This window comes from Mytilus californianus, unplaced genomic scaffold (genome assembly GCF_021869535.1).
Source record: "Mytilus californianus isolate M0D057914Y unplaced genomic scaffold, xbMytCali1.0.p SCAF_8, whole genome shotgun sequence".
Taxonomy (NCBI): domain Eukaryota; kingdom Metazoa; phylum Mollusca; class Bivalvia; order Mytilida; family Mytilidae; genus Mytilus; species Mytilus californianus.
The window spans coordinates 65,279,897-65,300,648 of record NW_026262734.1 but is presented as its reverse complement, the minus strand read 5'-3'; the positions used below and the strand labels follow the sequence as shown (position 1 = coordinate 65,300,648).

At 32.1% G+C, this 20,752-nt stretch overlaps 2 protein-coding genes across 3 annotated transcripts in view; one reads left to right on the top strand and one right to left on the bottom strand.

Moving 5' to 3' along the window:
- LOC127710652 (septin-2-like) overlaps positions 1-20,752 on the bottom strand; it is a 635,810-nt gene that overhangs the window by 411,759 nt on the left and 203,299 nt on the right. The gene's annotated exons all lie outside the window — the stretch shown is intronic.
- The window catches only part of LOC127710648 (uncharacterized), a 57,755-nt gene continuing 40,753 nt past the window's right edge, over positions 3,751-20,752 (top strand). The window contains exons 1-12 of one of the 2 annotated variants that reach the window (XM_052216591.1): positions 3,751-4,013; positions 5,423-5,726; positions 6,534-6,624; positions 9,424-9,636; positions 10,369-10,546; positions 14,011-14,114; positions 14,626-14,784; positions 15,846-15,898; positions 17,353-17,494; positions 18,182-18,288; positions 19,225-19,318; positions 20,633-20,745. In XM_052216591.1, coding sequence (XP_052072551.1) covers positions 5,427-5,726; positions 6,534-6,624; positions 9,424-9,636; positions 10,369-10,546; positions 14,011-14,114; positions 14,626-14,784; positions 15,846-15,898; positions 17,353-17,494; positions 18,182-18,288; positions 19,225-19,318; positions 20,633-20,745 — 1,554 coding nt within the window. In that variant the 5' untranslated portion in view covers positions 3,751-4,013; positions 5,423-5,426. The remainder of the gene's footprint in view (positions 4,014-5,422; positions 5,727-6,533; positions 6,625-9,423; positions 9,637-10,368; positions 10,547-14,010; positions 14,115-14,625; positions 14,785-15,845; positions 15,899-17,352; positions 17,495-18,181; positions 18,289-19,224; positions 19,319-20,632; positions 20,746-20,752) is intronic. The other variant, XM_052216590.1, reaches the window with a different exon arrangement.

Genomic DNA, 20,752 nt, shown 5'->3' with positions numbered 1-20,752 from the left:
TTGTCTCCCTCGTATTAACCAATCAAAATCTGGTATAATAAAAATCGTATTACCTTTTATTATATTCACCAGAATGAAAATAAGTATTGCTAAAAGATTAATGGGAATACAAGTGATAATACCACAAGCGAAACAACGATCAAAGTCACACAGTAGGGGCAAACATTTTCCTGGACGAAGGAAATTAGCTGAAAGCCGACAAATATCTAGTTTCAAATATCGTTTTAGATTTTTAATAACTAGAGCGCTTTAAATTTAACTAAAGGTATTAAATATACAATAGAAAGTCAATGTCTGAAAAACATCAACTTTTTTGTATATTTGTAAGGGCGATGTTTACCGACTCTTCAACATTACTGTTTCGTGCCGAATACAAAATAAATATTGTTTCTGACATTGACATTATATCTTTTTTATATTGCAGCTGAAAATTGCTTCACTTATAGTAAAAAAATGTTAACACAAATTTTTATATTGCAGCTGAAAATTGCTTCACTTATAGTAAAAAAATGTTAACACAATGATAAAGCGTATTTTCCATCCTTAAACGAACCCGAACTGTTATTAAAATTGACGTGACGTGAAATCGGCATAGCACGAAATATCACTTTGTTTCTTTATTTGGTAAATAAAGACAACAGAAAGTGTTCTAGCTGCAGAAGAGAAATATACAATATTATATATAAAATATCAAATTTTCTGTATGAGGTTTAGAAACAGGGGATGGGCGAGGTTTACTGAGCCCTTCAACTGTTTCGTGCCGAATACTTAAAAGACTATATATTTTTCTGACATTGACCTTATATTGTTTTTATGCTGCAGCTTAAAATGGCTAGAGTAAGTAATGAACATGTTAACACAAGAATAAAACGTATTATTTACAGAGGCGGATTTAGAGGGTTTTTTAGGGGGCCCGGGCCCCCCCCCCCCTTTTTTTGGGAAAAATTTTGTTGATTATATAGGGAATCACTGAAGCATGACTGGAGCGAGCCCCCTCTTAGGCAGTCAGTGGGCTCCCACTTGTGAAAAATTCTGGATCCGCCACTGATTTATACATAAACGAACCACAAATTGAGAAGAAAAGTTACGTGATATGAAATCGACATTGCACAAAATATCACTGGTAGATAAAGACAACAAGAAAGTTTCAAGCTGCAATATAAATATAATATAAAAAAGAAGATGTGGTATGATTGCCGATGAGACAACTCGTCACAAGAGACCAATGACACAGAAACTTACAACTTTATGTCACCGTACGGCCTTCAACAATGAACAAAGCTCATACCGCATAGTCAGCTATAAAAGGCCCCGAAATGACAAATGTAAACAATTCAATCTTAAAAAAACTAAAGGCCTAATTTATGTACAATATAATGAAAGAAAAACAAATATGGAACAAAGCAACAAACGACCATCACTGAATAACAGGCTCCTGACTTGGGACAGACACATTCAGCCCTCCCCCTAACCCGGGACAGTGGTGTAACAGAACACCATAAGTTAAAGATCAAACTATAAAAATCAGTTGAAAAAGGCTTAACTCATCAGATGGTGACAAATAGAAATACATCTAACAAAAACACAGAGTGGACGTGGCCGGGTACGTGTACATCCAAACAACAAAAAGACACTCAGTACAGATCTGAGAGTACTCGCAGTTACTGAAAGCTAGTTCAAAGCCAATAACATCTAATAAAAAAATCATGCATCTAAGACTAAATAAGTCCATAAGAAAGAAATGTATATTGTAAATACATTCTTAGCAAAAATCTATCGCAAAACTATCGTGACCACTCTATTTCTTTTAAATTAAAAATTGAATGCTTCTTTTTGTAAATTTATTGGGATGTAAAAGCGTTGACCGAAGTACATTTTGTATGAAGCGCGGAAACGCTTCATTCTAAAAATGTGCGCACGGTCAACGCTTTTACAACCCTATAAAATTACAAAGAGAAGCATTTTTTCAAGTTTTTCCTTTATTTACATGTGCACTTTATATTGTGGAAGCTCTTGTCGTCAAGACTGTTACATTTCATTTTGAAAAATGAAGGTTAATTTCAGAATGATGCGAGATTGCTGTTAGCCAATCAAAATAACGTCTTAAAATGAAACATACATGTAATGTAATTATTCAGTAAAATTCGAATTATGCCGTCGGTTTTACTTGTTCAAGCATTGCCAAGTAGTTGTTAAAGATTTGAAAAAGTGCTATAAAAAGCACTCAATATATAATTAAAAGAATATAGATTGAAGAAATCTCCATTTCTGGGCTCGCTAACCAATATTTTTTCGAGATTGATTTTAGGTGATTTATCTGTTGATAAAAAATGGACAAAGGAAATTGTTTTAAATTTTGTACTCTTAGTGTTTTTTCTATAAGTTTTTATCATTGATTGAAGGCATACGGTATCTGACAGTGATTGGATTTCATATCATAAACCTTTGGTTTTGTGTGAATAGTTTTCTTGTTGGACATACTACCACGTCTCCTAATTATATTTACATTGGGTACGAGCATTTGAAAGCTCTTATTTGTTTATACGTTTTATTTTGTTGGTGCCACGACCAGGTTTTCTATTATAACTGTTGGTGCTTTTGAGTACGTAATATAAAAAAAGGAGGTGTGATATGACTGCCAATGAGACAACTATCCACCAAAGTTCAAATGAGTCGATGTAAGCAAATATAGCTCACCGCCTTAAACAATGATAAAAATTGATAATATATAGTCGGCTATAAATGGCCCCGACACGAAAACATGTGAAACAATTCTCACGAGAAAACTTACAGCCTAATATATAACAAAGCAATTTAAGAAAAAAACAAATATGACAGACATGAACCAACGACAACTACTGAACTACAGGCTCCTGACTTGGGACAGGCAAACGATGTGGCAGGGTACAACATATTTGTGTGCGCTCAACCTTCCCCCTAAAACTGTTGAACCCTACCACATGTTTTGCCTGTATCAGTTCGGGATATTTAACACGTGGTTTCCTTTTATCCCTTTGTATGTATTTTCATTGGTAGAACATCATTTAAACGCGATTTGAATAGTCTTTATGTGATTAAGGATGTTCGCTGTTCTGTTTCAAAATAACAAGCTTTTCGAAAGACTATAATGAATTGATAGTATATACATAAAGGAACTTAAAAAGCAGATAAAAATTAAGGGTCCATGTGCTTGTTTTCGAGATATAAGCCATTGAAAATTTGGCGGGAAATGATTCTCTCTAGATTTTTCATACATTTAACATTGGCACATTTTTTCTTTCAAAAACTCTGAAAAAATAACAAGGATTTTATAAGATTTTGAAATATGACTTTTTAAACTTTTTGTAATGATATTATGAAAAGAAAAGTAGAGGTTAGTGGGCAAAAGTTTTTAATGGCACTACATGGATAAAACCAGAGGATTCCGAATATCTGGCAAAAATTCTATAACAAGAGAAGCGAACATCCTTAACATCAATAAAAATATATCCATACAGGTCGCCATATATATCAATATATATTATTTATTATAACGGTAGCTTTTTTTGGCAAAGTAGTGAAGTCCTTCTGAAATAATTTAATAAATATTACTGGTATTACAATGACAACTACCCTATGTCAAAGATAGATAAAACATATGATAAACAAGTCGAATAATTAAATGAACGGTAATTATTTTATTATGTCAATTCTTTAATTCAACCTATTAGACTATTGTATTTGATGTATTGAGTCAGTGATTTTTTAAAGGTACTGTTCAAATAATTAGTCATGCTAATAGCTGATAAAGTAAAAATTGCATATGGGTGCTCGATTCTCTAATGAATTATACACAACTGGAAACAATATTTTAAATATATCTATAGTGATATTTAATATTTAAAATTTTGTTGTAAGAAATATTCTCGGGGAAGTCTGTATGAAATGGTGATATAGTCATTAGCCTTATAAGGTGTTGGTGTTATTGTATATCATACTTCCATCACGGGAGATACTGAGTATGGTCGCATAAAGTAAGTTACTTTAAAATAACATATTATATAGTTCAGATATACAAGAGGGTGTGGATGGGGGTTTACAGAATAGAGAATAATGGGCAAAAAATATATAGAATAATAAAGAAAAATGGACCATAAAATAAAGAATAGAGAAAAGTGAGGTGCTAAAATATAAAGAATAGAGAATGATGGGTAAAAAAATAAAGATTAGAGAAAAAAGATTGAAGAATACAGAAATGGAGGACCACCATGAAGAGCATCATTAAAATTGAGACGCGTGATATTTTTTATTTTTCTCGATGATTATAGATGATAGATGAACAGGGTTTCCTGTTACGTAACAAAAACGAACTAAAGAATCTGTTAGTATGGTTCATAGATGGTTATTTGGAACCCTTATTAGCATGTGGCCAAAATCATGATCATTTTCATTGTGGAAATAATCGTTTAATAAAGACAAAATCAGACAGTTTCCAAATTCAATAAAAAAAAATTATAAGGAATTATTTGGTAAGCATATATACCAATGCGACATAAAGACAAATGGACCAAAAAAATAAAAAAATACAGAATCCGAGTCAATTAAGATTGAAGTCGAGCGCACATGTCACGTGCAGGATTCGAACTCACATCAGAGTTGATAGGCTAGTGAGACAGTAGTTCGACTATTTTTTTTTTCTTGAATAAAATGTAATGCACATATTATTATCTACAATATTCTACCATCTATTATGGAAAACATAAAGTCCTTTTACTATCAGGGTTTCTCATTTACACAACTACCATTCAGCACATTCTACCATCATTTGCTTGAAATTTCCACAGAAAGACCTCTCGGTCACAGAGACCCTCCTGAAAATTAATAAACGAGTAAAGAGAATTGGAATACTAATGTTTAAAAGATATTATGAAAGATGAAATAAAACCTTTCAGTTGCTATTTTTACTCAGTTTAGAATGTACATTTCTTACCTAGTTTAACATAAACCTTTACCTTATCAATACTGTTATAAGTCTGTTATGAAAATGAAGCACAACGCCAACACACTTACTATTTTGTCTTATAATTATAATTGAAAAAAATAATTTTATAGAATTACTCAAATTCTGAATAACAATGCCCTATTTCACTTACAATGTAACATAACAACTGAACGCCAATTCAGCAACATTTATTACTCGGATTATTGATACCGTACAAGTATGTAACATACCATGTGATGTTTAGTGATTGATACCGTACAAGTATGTAACATACCATGTGATGTTTAGATTTTGTTTGTGTGCATGTTGTTCAGTAATTGTCTTAGGTGATGCATATCCTTGTAATATCATCCACTAAGTATTGAAAGGTTGATTTTTTCGTTTTTACAATAAACGTGTATAACTTGTTGATTAATTTCTATTTCACTTTCATTCTTTTAGAAAGATGACTGCTGTATCACCCGAAAAATTGACTCTTAAGAAAGCCGGAGAGTTAGTCATACTTGCTAGACGCTCTTTTCCTGAGACACTATCGTCGTCACCTGATTTTTCAGATCATGAGAGTTCCTCAGATGAAAGTTTAAATAATGATCAGGAAAGAGATTTGTTTCGACAAAAAAGTGTACTAGTGTCACAACCCCCAATTAAACACCGAAAATTGAGCAATTCAAGTAAAAGTAAACCTACTCAGGATAAACAGACCGTTGAAAATATAGAAGATAGTAGGATATACAACGACGAAGAGGTAGGGATCAACAGTACCTATACTATGTAGATCATAAAAATAATAAAACGACTGATACTGTACAAGACACGTGTTTTCAGAATGACTAATGCTCGAGAATAGATTGGTTCCCTCCGTAAAATACTCAATACGCTTTTGAGATGTACAAATATTGTCAAACCAGTAAAACAACAGCCGGGAACCAGTTTATTGACATATTGAAAGCAGACATTTAAAATTCTAAATCACTAGAGCATGAAATAAATGAATTGTACCGAAACAATCTATTTCATGATCAATGAGTAAAATGCACACTTGAAAAATATTGTGCGTCAAAAGCAATTTTCTGCGCGCGCGAGATCGCCCAGGCGATCAAAGGTACCTTTAAGTCAAAGTACGGTATTTGGTTACTGAAAGATACCTGACTCATTGGCAACCATCTTCCTGAGCATACATTAATTTCACGCGTCTGAAGCGCATTTCTGGATTTACCTTTATCATTGTCGCTCAAAGCCGAATATTTGAAAGCCATGGATGTGTAACAATATATACAAGAACCGAAACTGTTGCAGAGCTGAGAAGTTTTTAAGGATGTTTGTATAATATTTATGCTTATGTTGTTTCTTCTCTTGATGATAATGTGTTTTGGTTGCCTTCTTGTTAGGTCGAGGTATTCTTATAAACAAACAATTAGTTTCATTGGTTCAACTGTCGCCGTCGTGTATTCTGGTTTGTATTGTTAAAAGTATGTATGTTTTTTGTACCATTTTGTTCGTGTTTTTATAAGGGTCGTGTCTTTATAGTTTATAGTTTTTAATCTTTTTGCAGGTGGACATTCAAGGTCATTTATCCGTAAAGGATGAGTTACAAAAGTTTCGAACCTTTGCAGGTCATGAAATAATTAAGCGTTATGCTGGAGGTCAGCTATTTATATTTCTCCTTTTTATTATCACACCGTGTATATTAATTCATTTGTTAAGTTTCAGCACACTTTTAATAGATACATGTATAAGAAGATGTGGTATGAGTGCCAATGAGACAACTCTCCATCCAAGTCAAAATTTATAAAAGTAAACCATTATAGGTCAAAGTACGGTCTTCAACACGGAGCCTTGGCTCACACCGAACAGCAAGCTAGAAAGGGCCCCAAAAATTACTAGTGTAAAACCATTCAAACGGGAAAACCAACGGTCTAATCTATATAAAAAACGAGAGACGAGAACCACACCAACAAACGACAACTACTGAACATCAGATTCCTGACTTAGGACAGGTGCAAACAATTGCAGCGAGTTTAAACGTTTTAATGGTACCAAACCTTCACCCTTTTTCTGAAACAATAGTGTAACATCACAACATAAAAAGACACACTATAAAATATCAACTGAAATGGCTTAACTCAATCAAAGGACATAGTAACACCAGTGAACATACACTGAACAAATAAATTTGACCTATGATACAATGCAAATACAAAATAAATAAACTGAGGGAAGAATAATAAAAGTAACATGTTATACCGCTATGAAATGTTAGACAATTTAAGAAAAACAATATGCTCGAACAAAAATATCAGCCATTTGCAATTACTTTAAACACAGGGTAAATGAAAAAAATTTCAACATTGTTTTATCAATTATATGAGAGAAAACGGTATCGAATGTTTGTGAATTCAAAAGGTGGTATAAATGTACGCCAATGAAATATAAGAACCTGGGCCCGTATGCATAAAGCTACTTAAGTTAAGATTTGTTCCGAACGGACGGATTTTTCTACATTTCCTACGATAAATTAGTATTATGATTGGATATCTTAACTTAAGCGGTTTTATGCATACGGGCCCTGTTTAATATTTTAAAGTACAGAAAAAATGTTCTAACTGCAATTTATAGTTTAATGACTCGATGATCATACGTCACGCAATTTCAATAAAAATAATTAATTTAGTATACAAAATATAGATGTCACTGAGAAACCAGACGGGATGATACACCAATGCATCTAATTACAGATACCTTGCAAAATGTGTATACTATTTTATGAACTTGACACAATCTTATACTCAGGGAACTTGAAAGCATGCAGCGAAAGTTGGGAAAATATCCCTTTCTTTGATACTGAAATCAAGTCAATTCTCCCACAACGTGATTCAAATTGTGAGACATGAAGTTGTGAACTTTGATCGATTGATTGTTGGTTGCTTAACGTCCAGTGGAAAAGAACTTAGGGGATAACCATTTGATGATCTGGGGATAAAAATACAGAAATATATTTTACGTATACGCTGTAAAATAATACGGATATATGCTTGCTGAGGAATATATTTTAATATCAAACTATTACAATAACAAGTAGCAAGGATGTTTCATTATGATTTTTATTTATACTCCATCTTTTGTTTGTAACATAATTTCCGAGAACGAAAGGTAGTCAAATGAGAAAAACCCATACTGTATAGTCGGCTATAAAAGGCCCCGACATGAAAAAATATGAAACATTTTAACTGAGAAAACTAACGGCCTAATTTATAACAAAACACTTTACAAAAAACAATTATGACAGACATGAACCAACAACAACCACTGAACTACAGGCTCCTGACTTGGGACAGTAACATAAAAAATGTGGCGAGATTGAACATGTTTGTGAGCGCTCAACCCTCTCCTAACCTTGAACAGTGGTATAACAGCACAACATAAGAACAAGCTATAAAAATCAGTTGCAAAAAGGCTTAACTCATCAGATCGATACAAAACATAAAACAAAAATACAGACCGGACGTGGCAGGATAATTACCCATCCCTCATACCTAACAACAAAAATGACATTTAGTTCAGATCTGGGAGTACTTGCAGTTACGGGCAGCAAGTTCAAAGCCAATAAAAACTAATAAAAACATCATGTTTCTTAGAACAAAATATCAAACAGTACACATCAAACATCTAATGGATTTTTTACAGGTACAGCAACATTTGCAAACCTACTATTTGTATTTATGGAAGAATTTAGTAAAGGTTTTATGTAATTTGTGGTAACGAAATCCCCGACTTAATAATTTACCAATAATACATAGATTCCGCTCATTGAAATCCAAAATGTCACTACAGATACGGGCTTAACGAGCGAGTTGGGATATGTAAACACTGTAAGATGGTCCCAGAGGAACATCACCGTCCAAAAAAGGAAAATTAGCAATAGGGAAAGAAAAATCATACCTTTTGTCGTAAATTTTTCTGTAGACTTTCTTGGGTAAAATTGAAAAATCTAGGAAAGGACACTTACTGCTGTTAATACTCCTGTTCGTAAATTTTGGCAGTATATTCAGAGAATTCTTGATTAATATAACGTCAAGATAACGGTGAGTGTTGTTGAATTTATCAATTAATTGGAATTTAGACGGGTCTTTACTGTGTTTGGCCATAAACTGTGATTAAGAACAGATAGTTACATTGTTACAGATACATGTATTGATATTAATCCGTTTTAACAATGCGGAAAGAACATTGGTGATTTAGATGTTGAAATGAATAAAACATGTGTACATAATTAAACACTTACTCCTAAATTTCCCCCTTTCTGTTGCTTTGTAGAATGAAGTCCATTATAAGTATGTTATATGCTAGTTTTTGTTCTTTATATATCAAGATGCCTGTTATTTAAGAGTTTGCATTTGTACCAGTTTTCTTTTTCTTTTTCTGTTTCTTTTTTGTTGTATTAGAGAAGATAAAAGCTGGGTTACGTGTAGTGAGAACTGCTGACAAGGATGGTGGAAGTTCAAAAGACAAGCCTAATCGTTTAGGGACGATTAAAGCAGTAGAGATATCAGGCAAAAAAGTAGATGTTCTATGGGATGATGTTGATGATATAGAAGCGTGCAATACGGGAAGGGGAGATGAATTTGAACTACTTTTGTTCGATAATTCACTAGCAGGTATATTACTTATATAAAGATATGTATCTGACAACAAAACACGACTGATAGGTCTTAATGAAATATAATGTAAAGAATGAAAAAAAAAATACAATCTTTTCATCTATCTATTTTACGGCAGAAACTCTCTTTACTCAGGAATCGCCAGACATTTTTTTCTCAAATTAAGCAGTGTAATATTTGAATGTATCCTTACTATCACTTTTTTATGTCAATTGGTTCAGTTTGTGAAGGCAACTGCCAAGGGTTTATTTGTAAGATATACCGGACGTTTCAATGTTTAGAACATCTCGTCTCAATATAATAGCTAATGCATTAGTTAAATTTATAAAACCGAGTTGATGAGTCTTGACTCGCTATTGCTTAAAGTTTCGATATGTGCATTCAAATTTTATTCATACAATATTATATTTACTTAAAACTCGTGCTGTTATTAAACGTATTTCAACAATAGATTTAGATCAAAAATTAATTAACAATATCAAAAGGACTCAAAAAGTAGTGTCTTGAGTGTAAAAAAGGTGATATATGGATATATGTAATTTGCAATTAGACCTAAGCTGCATTTAATCATTTTGTTCCCATATCGTTATCACAAAAGATTATTTGAAAAACCAACAATACCATAGTCAAAGAAAAAAAGAGAAAAATAAAAGTTATGATACAGGGAATTTTTATTTTCGATCAACATGAAATCTATAATAATGTTTATAACTATCATGTATTATAAAGGTGCAAAACATACTCTACCTGGTGTTTTATGTGAGTCGTGTCAAGCAAATCCACTTCGAGGAATAAGATGGAAATGCTTAAATTGTGACTTCTACAATCTATGCACTGTGTGTTACATGAAAGATAAACATGATGTCAGTCACATCTTCAGACGGATTCAAAATGAGGATGCCAAAGGGTAAGAAATTTACAAGCCAATTTTAGATATAACATGATTGTAAAATCCATGTTAAAGATGTTCGCTTCTCTTGGTTTTGATTTCTTTGAAAGATATTCCGAATCCTCTGGTTTTATCCATGAACTGGCATTTAAAATTTTGCCCGCTAACCCCTACTTTTCTTTTCACAATATTATTACATATAGTTTTAAAAAACCATATTTGAAAATTTTATAAAATCCGTAGTTTTTTAAAAAATAGGTTGCCAATGTTAAATGTATGAAAAGTCTAGAGAGAATCATTTTCCGCCAAATCTTCAACGGTTTATATTTCGAAAACAAGTACACGGATTCTTCATTATTTTTTGCCTTATTTTGTTCCTTTATTTAGATACTATCAATTTATAACAGTCTTTTAAAAAGCTTGTTATTTTGAAACAGAGCAGCAAACATCCTTAAAAATTTCTTCAGCTGATGTTATTGTAGTTTGTCTACCTATCTCAAATTATATGAGATTAAGCGAGATTATAATGCCAATTGTTGTTTCAATGTCTCTTTGGTGTCTTCCCCCTTTTTTTATTGCTGTTTGTATTAAAATTAGAGGATGTATAAATGAACAAGAGTGCAATCAAGCAATGGGTATTGTCTTTCATATTATGAAATGTAATTAAATTTTAAACACGATGTATTATCTAACGTTGTTTTTTGTTTTGTTTTGTAAAGTAGGGGTCCTTAACTCATCTAATGTTGCTATTTACTTTTAATTTGTAAAACAATTATATTCAAACAAAGAAAAGGGCATGCATTCACGAAAAAATTCCTGGGGAATCATGCGCAGCAAAAAAGAGCAAAACACGATCTGAATTCCAGATTGAGTGAGGAGGTCAAAATCCTATTTTTAATCAAAGAGGCATAATTCAAAACCATTGCAATACCGAAACACTGATTACCTGTCGGTCAACCAGTAGTCATTACTTTCAAGTAGTAATAATTGATTTGTATGCTATTGTTGTGTGTTGTCATTTCCTTTAAGAAGTAAAATACATAAGACGTTCGAGCATCACATATGATTATTTCATTCAAACTACGTTAGGTCAAGTGATTCTAAGTCGTTTATGCAACTTGCTGTTCCGTTTAAGACATTGTTGATGTGATATGAAAATGCGATATTGTTAGTTGCCTTTACGAAGGTCTAAAATATTTCATAAATAAGTGCTTTATTCCCTGATAACCGAATGAAGTTATTACATACTCTGCTTATATCAGAGACATGTATTATAAATGGATATTTCCCCTAAAGTTAGGTTTTCTTCGACAGATGTTTTTGTTTTTGATTTATCATTAGGCGTGAATGTATACTATATAAATAAAAAGATGCAGTATGATATCCATTGAGTAAACTCTACACCAGAGACCAAATTACATAGAAGTAATGTCACCATACGGACTTCAACAATGTGCAACACCCGTACGTCATTGTAAGCTTTAAAAGGCCAAGAAATGACAACAGTGAAAAAATTAAACGGGAAAACTGACGGTCTGTTTACAAAGATAAGACAATCATATTTTATCTTTATTGCAATCACATATTTACCTGATCATTCCTTCGAAGATTTTACATTACCTTAAATGTCTTACGCCAGTTGTTTAAGTTAATATATCCTTTGCTTTGAAATATCCGGCTTTGCGCGTTCCTGATGAAGGTAAATCTAAAAAGCGCTTCGGACGCATTCAATTTATAAAGTATTATGCTAATTTTTTTATAGTAAAGGCTTGATACTGCTGGTGGTGGTTTAACAGTCCCCGAAGGTATGATCGGCTCAGTAGTCAGTACTTCGGTACTTCGCTACTGTTAATATTCATAGCAAAAAAAAATGAGAAACAATGAAGAAACTTGGGTTTGAATTTGGATATCATTTGTATACCCTTTTTTGGTCATAGAGCTCTTCACTTGATTCTTATGCCACGTTCACACGTACATTTAATTCGAATTGAATTCGAATCGAATGCGAATCGAATTCGCCAATCACGTTCTTGTGCTGCGTTCACACGTAATTCGAATTCGATTCGCATTAACTAATTCGAATTAGTTTAAGTCGCATTCGAAACGTTTTACGTCCAAACGTAAATTCTAATTCGAATTGCAATGCGCGTCAAATTCGCTTTACTGTCCGAACGACGTTAACTTTTAATTCGTATTAACAAAAACGCATTTCTAATGCGAATTAGATAATGCGATTTAGCCAATTTGAATCAATTCGAATTAAAAAAGAAGAGTGTGTGAACGCGATTAGCGAATTCGATTCGCATTCGATTCGAATTCAATTCGAATTAAATGTACGTGTGAACGAGGCATTACACTTTTCATTGTTTTAAATCGAATCGAATTGTCTAATTCGTTTTATCCAATTCGCATTAAAAATGCGTTTTCGTTGATGCGAATTAGTTAACTCGCTTTAATTCGATTTAAACTGTGGTGTGGTCACTTTCTTAATTGTAATTCGAATTAAATTATAATTGATTAATTGAAAATGCGAATTAAAAGTTAACGACGTTCGGACAGTAAAGCGAATTTGACGCGCATTGCAATTCGTATCAAAATTTACGTTCGGACGTTATACGTCGAATGCGAATTAAACTAATTCGAATTAGCTAATGCGAATCGAATTCAAATTACGTGTGAACGCAACATAATACACACTTGGCTTTCAAATATTTGGCTTTGAGTTTACTTGATGGTGGAAAACCCACGAACGAGCTTCGACGCATAACATTTATAAAGTGTCATTTTTTTCCCATGCAACAATCAAATTTATTTGTTTATATTATTAGCATTATCAATCAATTTTAAACTTTTGTTTTATTTGAGCGTCACTGATGAGGGTTTAGTAGACGAAACGCTCGTTTGGCGTACAAAATTTCAATCCTATGATGTATTTTTGTTTACTGACGGCAAAAAGCAATTGCCTTACAAAGCGATCTTACTGCAACCAATACTTTTGATATTCTAAAACATTCCACTGAAAGCTATTACGGAAGTTTTGTTGACATAAACACAATTGACCATTTTCATATTACCGACTTTTGACTCCAGAGTTCCTTTTTTTTGCACAGGTTACCTTCATTTTGGTAGAACGTCCTGGTACTCGGTTAAGCAAGAACAACGTCAAATAGTAAAACCAAGCTTTCAATCGGTACAATTTTGGGTGAAATTAACTGTTTTATTTTTTCTTTACACGGCTAAATAGTCGGAAATCTGTAAACTTTCCCCAACAATTGCACAGATTATATTTTTTATTTTACTTCTTTTGGTTGCTCTTACTTGACTGAGTACCAGGATGTCCAAACACAGATTAGATAACCTGCTGAAAAATTAAATAATTCGAAGTCAAAAGTCGGTAAAATGAAAAAAGTCTATCGTATCCGTTGAAAATTTATATATGAAAAATATATAACAATGTTTTAAATAGAAAAAGGTTTTTACAGCGTTGAAATGCCGCCACGGGTAGATATACAAAAGACAGGCAAGAGGTATGCCAGAGGTATACTACCTAAAGCACTTGTTAGATTGAGAGGAAAACATAAGAAAGGTAAGTAGGTCGAAGTATTTGAAGAAAATTATTATTTTAAAAACAAAGGTATACCAAAACATATCAATAAATGAGAAGGGTAATAGTTTTTTTTAAATGTGTGGCTGACTTTTGAAAGCTTCTCGTTCAATTGCTTGTGTCTAGAATCTAGTGTCAGTCGTTATGGACTTGTTCGCATTGGATATAATGGTGCCTATTCAAATTAAGCACGTTCTTAGCTAAAGACAACAGTAGAAATTTTAAATAAACAAAGTTTAAAATATGATTAACAATATATTAAACAATAAAAAGTTAATGACTACTTGCCATGGCATTACCAGTTCGTTTTCGACTAATGATTATGACTATTCCTTTAGTATTTTATTTTCTCTCTTTTATGATTGATTGATGTTTGCTTTACGCTGCATCAGCACAAAAAGTGTATTTTTTTCGGCCACCTCTCTTTTATTATTTATCTTCTATTTGTATTTTTTACTTTGTAATGTGCGCAAAATATATATATATGTTTTAGTTTGGAAGGTAGCAGGGTACTGTAAATCGGAAAATGACACACTTGAATTGAAGATCAAACGTGACGAGGAAATACGTCAATCGAGAATAAGCGAACTGATATGTAAAAAGGGGAGAACAGTTAAATACTATCCTGATCACCTTCCAACCGTCGGAAAAGGTAAGTAATAACATTAATAATATGATTGAAGAATCGTGTACTTTCATTTCAACTTATTAAAAATACTACGCCTGCACTCTGGTGCGCGGCATGCGATTGAATAGATGGATTTTTTATCATAGCTGTAACAGAAAAAAACTAAGGAGTGCCATGAGATAGCTTAGTTTACACCAATTCCCAAAATGAATGATTACAAGACAATTTTTCTAGAAATACGTGCAAAAAAACAATAGCTTTTGGTTTTGCGAAGTCACTTTATAAAGACTTTAAGGTCAAGTGTCTTGAATTAAAAATTTCAATGGAAGGTGCATTAACTTTAAGAAGAAGTAAAAGAGTCACAATTCTAGTAGTTCTATCTTTGTGGTTACAAAGATATAAGAAATGCACGTACACGCAAATATAAAAATGTAGACATTGACGTTTACCTTTGACCTGGAACTCAATTTGTGAGTTGTGTACCAAGGATCTGAAATATTCATGTCTTACTAATTATGATCTTCACAACATAACGCTTAGTATAATACATAAAATAGTCAAGGGTAGATAACTCATTTTATATGTCACGGGATCGCTTCGATAGAAAATTAAGAATAAAAGAATAAATTGAAGAAAAAAATGTCTTTCTCTGTTTCTTTTCTTTTTTTATTACGGTAAATATTTGCACAAAAGAGATTGATTTATAAATATATTGGATGTATAGTTATCAGCGTTACAACGCCCAACAAAGTTAAGGGTCTCGCTAAACTTAAGTAGAGGTGATCGTACAGACAATTAATAAACATTTGAAGAAAATGTTAAAAAGAATACAAACCCAAGAGATATTCTTCGATAAATTACAGTATCAAACCTGTATTGCCTTACCTAGCAGACATTCAGCAGTACCGCAGCTATGAATGAATATCAAAGTAAGATTCAACTTATTTCAATTTTCATTTATTTTACTATAAAAGCAGGTATTTACTGGTATATAATAGATTAAGATTAAACCATTATCAATTTGAAATTCCGATGACTTTCTTTTAATTAAATGATATATTCATTTGACACAATCTATGTTTTAGTTGCCTTTGGACATTTAGAGGTTTATTTTAAGGACAAAAGCATGAAGAAAAAGGTACTCTATTTATCATATTCTATTCATGGAGACACATATTTTCATAATGAACATGAAAAACTAGCTTCGATGTTATTACTGTGTACATCTTTTGTAATATCGCAAAAAAATATTTGAAACTTGTAGATTCAACCAACAATTTACCTAACTGATTTAGCTTGATAATATGATGATGAAATGGTGTGAAATTTCTGAAATAGCATATTCGCTCCAAATCTTTTTTAAATTATTTTTAATTTATTTACACATAGCAAAAAGAATTTACAAGAATACGTAACTCCTAGTTAAGTTAAAAAATGGGGATGTCTATAAACCGGATAAAAACCAAGCACTTATCGTTATCAACTGACGGAGGAATACAGTTACCATGTCGACATCATCTGTGTTAGCAGTTCATGCAATTTCCTTTGTTTTAGTTTTTGCCTTGATTTGTAACTTTTTATGAATGTTGAAGATTTGAACATTGGTATACAAATGTAGCCTCTCATTAACATAGGTAACTATCTATAAACGTATTTCTCTAATTCTTACACGATTATTTTTTATTTAATCAACGTGCGGTTTGTTTGATATCAGTTCTTCATTAGTCAAAATTCGGTTATGACGTACAATTTTCTTGTTTTCTTCTGAATTTTCTATTGTGATGTCATGAAAAAAAGGCGACTATGTCTGATGACGTCATAAAGATAGAACACATCTTATTGCAGATCATTCGAAAGAAAGGGTTGAATTGTCTGCATATCTTATAAAATCATTAGAGAAATAGATTCCACCACCAAATCTTGTGCGATACGAGATTAATCTACTCTCGACAGTTAAATTTTAAATATTTTAAACGCTCGGCGAACCTCGTGTTTTAAATTTGAAAATTTAACTGTCTCGAGTGGATTCATATCGTATCACACTCGATACAGCGGTAGAATCTATATTTCTCTAATTCTTTCCCGTTTTATCCTTTCCCTGACCTGTTGATTATTTTTATTTAATCAATGTGTGGTTCGTTTGATCTCAGTTTGTCATTGGTCAAAATTCGACTATGACGTCAAATTGTCTTGCTTTCCCCTGAAATTCCTATTGTGACATCATGAAAAAAGACGACCATGCCTGATGATGTCACATAGAAAGAACACATATTTTTGCAGATTATTCGAAAAGAAGGATAATGATTGTCATATCGTCTAAAAATCATTAGAGAAACATATAACACCAACAAATCTCGTACCATAAGGTATTTATCCAATCTCGACAGTTAAATTTTAAATATTTATAACGCTCTGCGAGCCTCGCGTTATGAATTTGAAAATTTAACTATCTCGAGTGGATAAATATAGCATTACACTCGATGCAGTGGTAGAATCTATATATGTCTGTCTTGGTATGTACATCTGTATAGTTTTTATTTTCACCGAATTCTGTACATTTTTGTATTTGCAAATTATATATATAATTCTCAGATTCAGGTTGATATCTGGTGTATGACAAAAAGAGAAGAGAAGAAATTCTACACACCTAGTCTGTTTTTAATTTTTGCCAACCATGAAGGATACAACGAAGAAGACAACACTGCTCTTTTAGAAGATGTTATTGAGTTTTCAAGTGGGTACCTAAATAATTTTCAATTCAGTGGTTTTCGTTTGTTGCTGTGTATCATAATTGTTTTTCGTTCATTATTTTTTACAAAAATCTATGCGAAACGATATATCTATCATTGTCTATATAACCTTTCAGGTAAACAATTTTTATAAAACATTTATGCAAACTAGCATGGAACCTAATGGACAGTCCTGGACAGGTTTTTATCGAAACTCTTAAGAAAAATTACAACAATAAAACATATATTTACTATAAACTATGATTTGCAATGTTTATTTATTAGAGCTTTAGGATCTTTATTGGCCGATAAGTGTGAAGTAAGCATCATGATGCAAGACATAACTTGATTTCAACAGCTTAAATTTAAGTGATAAATTCCCGGGTCTGAAACTGAATGGATTGCAAAATAGTGTTTTAAACCTAAAAAAAAATGGAAAAGATATACTGCATTACGCCATAAAGTGTGATTAGCTGCTAGAAACGAAATGTGTCCGCTTTAAATTTTGTATTGATCCTCAACTTCTCCATTTCAAATGAGAGGACAGCCATGACACCATTAGTTCGCTAAATGTTTTCCAGAATTATGTATTGATATTAATTTAAAAGAATTGATAAGATACCGACATCGAATTTATTTAACATGTATATAAGATATGATGATGATATTATAATGTAACTTTTTACTTTCAGAGAAAACATTGTTACCTTGTTATGTTGTTCATCAAAGACTGCTGTTTTATCATGGATCAACAACTGCTGTAGTAATACATTATAAAACAAGATATGATATTATAAAGGTATATTATCAATATTTATCAGATATTTTACAGTTTTAACGGTAAAAATAGCTGAAATAAGCAGCCGATATCAAAATACTAGTGGTGATTACCCTGGGGTATCTTGTTCCCATTATCTATCCCATATTCGGTTGTATGACTTATTAAAGTAATAAAACACTTTTTATCATATTTTCAGATGTATATTACTTCAGTTCTACATACTTTTCTGAAGACAATACAAACTACATTACTTGAAAATTGAACAACATGAACGATTTCGAAAGCCAAAGTTGATCGAACATATTAATTAGAATAATGTCGAATGAAGATCTAAATTGAAACATCAGTCTTTTTGTTTGTCTGCCAGTCTATCTGTATTTGTTAATGTTATTTATATTTTCAACAGTTTCCATTAAGCGAAATGAGCAATTTATTATGTTTTAACTTTACATAAGTTTATTCTTGCCATTGTGTTGTTGTTCTGCTTTTTTTGGTTTTTTTTTTCATATGTAACACATGTATTTGTTTTTCTGGCAAGCTGCAATGCAACCCCTGTGTTCCACGGCATTATCTCACCATTTATGTTAGAAGCACACGTGCCATAAATTTATGTCTAATGTACAATTGTATCTTGCTTGCATTTCTGCATTTTATTTTTATACTCGTGTATTTTTCATCATTTTTATGACAATACCCAAGAGAATCTTTTTCTCTGTCAAAAAATAAATTTTTGATAAATTGACCAATAAATAAAACTCAATCATGCGATGTTTTTTTTTATTCCTCCGTCTACGTCATTTCTTCTCTCCCGTATATTGAGTGGTAATGCTTCATAATCATTCCTTCCCATATTCCTTATCCGGTGCGTTATTTATCATTATCATTTAAAGAAATTTATTTTATGGCAAAAATACTATTCTTTTTTATGTTTAATTGTTTTATGTTTATGAACAGGAATTGGTAAAGAAGGGATATTCGAATTTTGAGAGGGGAGAAATGATAAGTGAAGACGAAAGTGAAATTGAGTATTTCAAAAGAATGGCAGAAAGTAAGTTTTTGTTTTGTTGTAAAAAAACGATATTTCAGTCAAATGAGAATAAAACTTTCTACATTTATTGTAATCTGGGGTAACTTCATCAGAAACTCTCATTCCAAAAACGTAAAAGCCTATGATGTATACATTCATAAACATAAAATCAAAAGTACATGTAGCCAAAATAGGAATGATAAAATTCTTTAAAGTTCAACCTTACCTGAGTGTGTTAGAACTTTAGTTTTGATAATTCTTCAATTGACCAACGGAAAATTTAGATGCTAACGCATTTTATAAATTGTGTTAGTACCTATACAGCGACTACCATGTGTTCTAATCTATGGTAGATAATGCAGCATCAAGTCTATAAGGATACATAAACTGGTACTCCAAAAACAAATTGAATAAAATATGCTAAACGTTTAGAACTTCATTCAAGTGACAAATAGTCATATTGTACAAAACATTAATCCGTTTGAAAAGTAGAAGGCAGTGATAAAAAAGACAATAGTCTATTTTCATATTTCCGACTTTTGACTCCGGGTTCTATGTTTTTTCGACAGGTTACCTACTCTGTGGTAAGACATCCTGGTACTCGGTCAATTACGAGCAACCAAAAAAGGTAAAATCAAATATATAAACGGTGCAATTTGGGGGGAAAGTTAACTGATTTCTGATGATTTAGTCATGTATAAAAAGCATTAAACAGTAAACTTACCTTCAAAATTGTACCGATAAAAATCTTGAATTTACTTATTTACGTTGCTCTTGCTTGACCGAGTACCAGAATGTCCAACCACAGAGAAAATAACCTGTAGAAAAAATATAAATTCTGGAGTCAAAAGTCAGTAATATGAAAATGGGCTATTGGTACTAATCCTCTAAATATTTTATTTAAATAATGTAAAAGCCTAGCTTGCTTGCATTCATATATAATCTAAAATTGAATAGTTCCTAACTATCGATCAATTTAAGTCGTAAAATGTCTTATGAAACGAAGGCTACTATCTGTGTTTAAGACCAATTTAATCTTTTCATTTTTGGCGGCTAGTTTTTAAAGACGGAGGACGATAAAGTACCAAGAGAAAACAAAATATCATCAGAAAACTTGCAATCCTAGTCAATAAGTGGTCAGAATAGAACACACCTGTCACGAGGGGAATTCAAACTCACAGCAGCAGTATTTGAAGACCATTTACGTAAGACGCGTATAACCCCCGAATGAATCACAAGTCCAGTACTTAGCACTCCGTCTTCAAATCTGTTATCATGTGATAACATAAACTTCTCTTTTATATTCAGGGTTTCGTTATTTCTATTTTTAATTAGATGTCTTGGGTGAGAAAGTTTTGCCTGTGGTCATATCTCTACGAAACGGTGGATTTATTGAGACTGTCTTGTCAAGTGCAGAGAAAATGCAGTTTCCAATTGTACAAATTGAGGTAAATA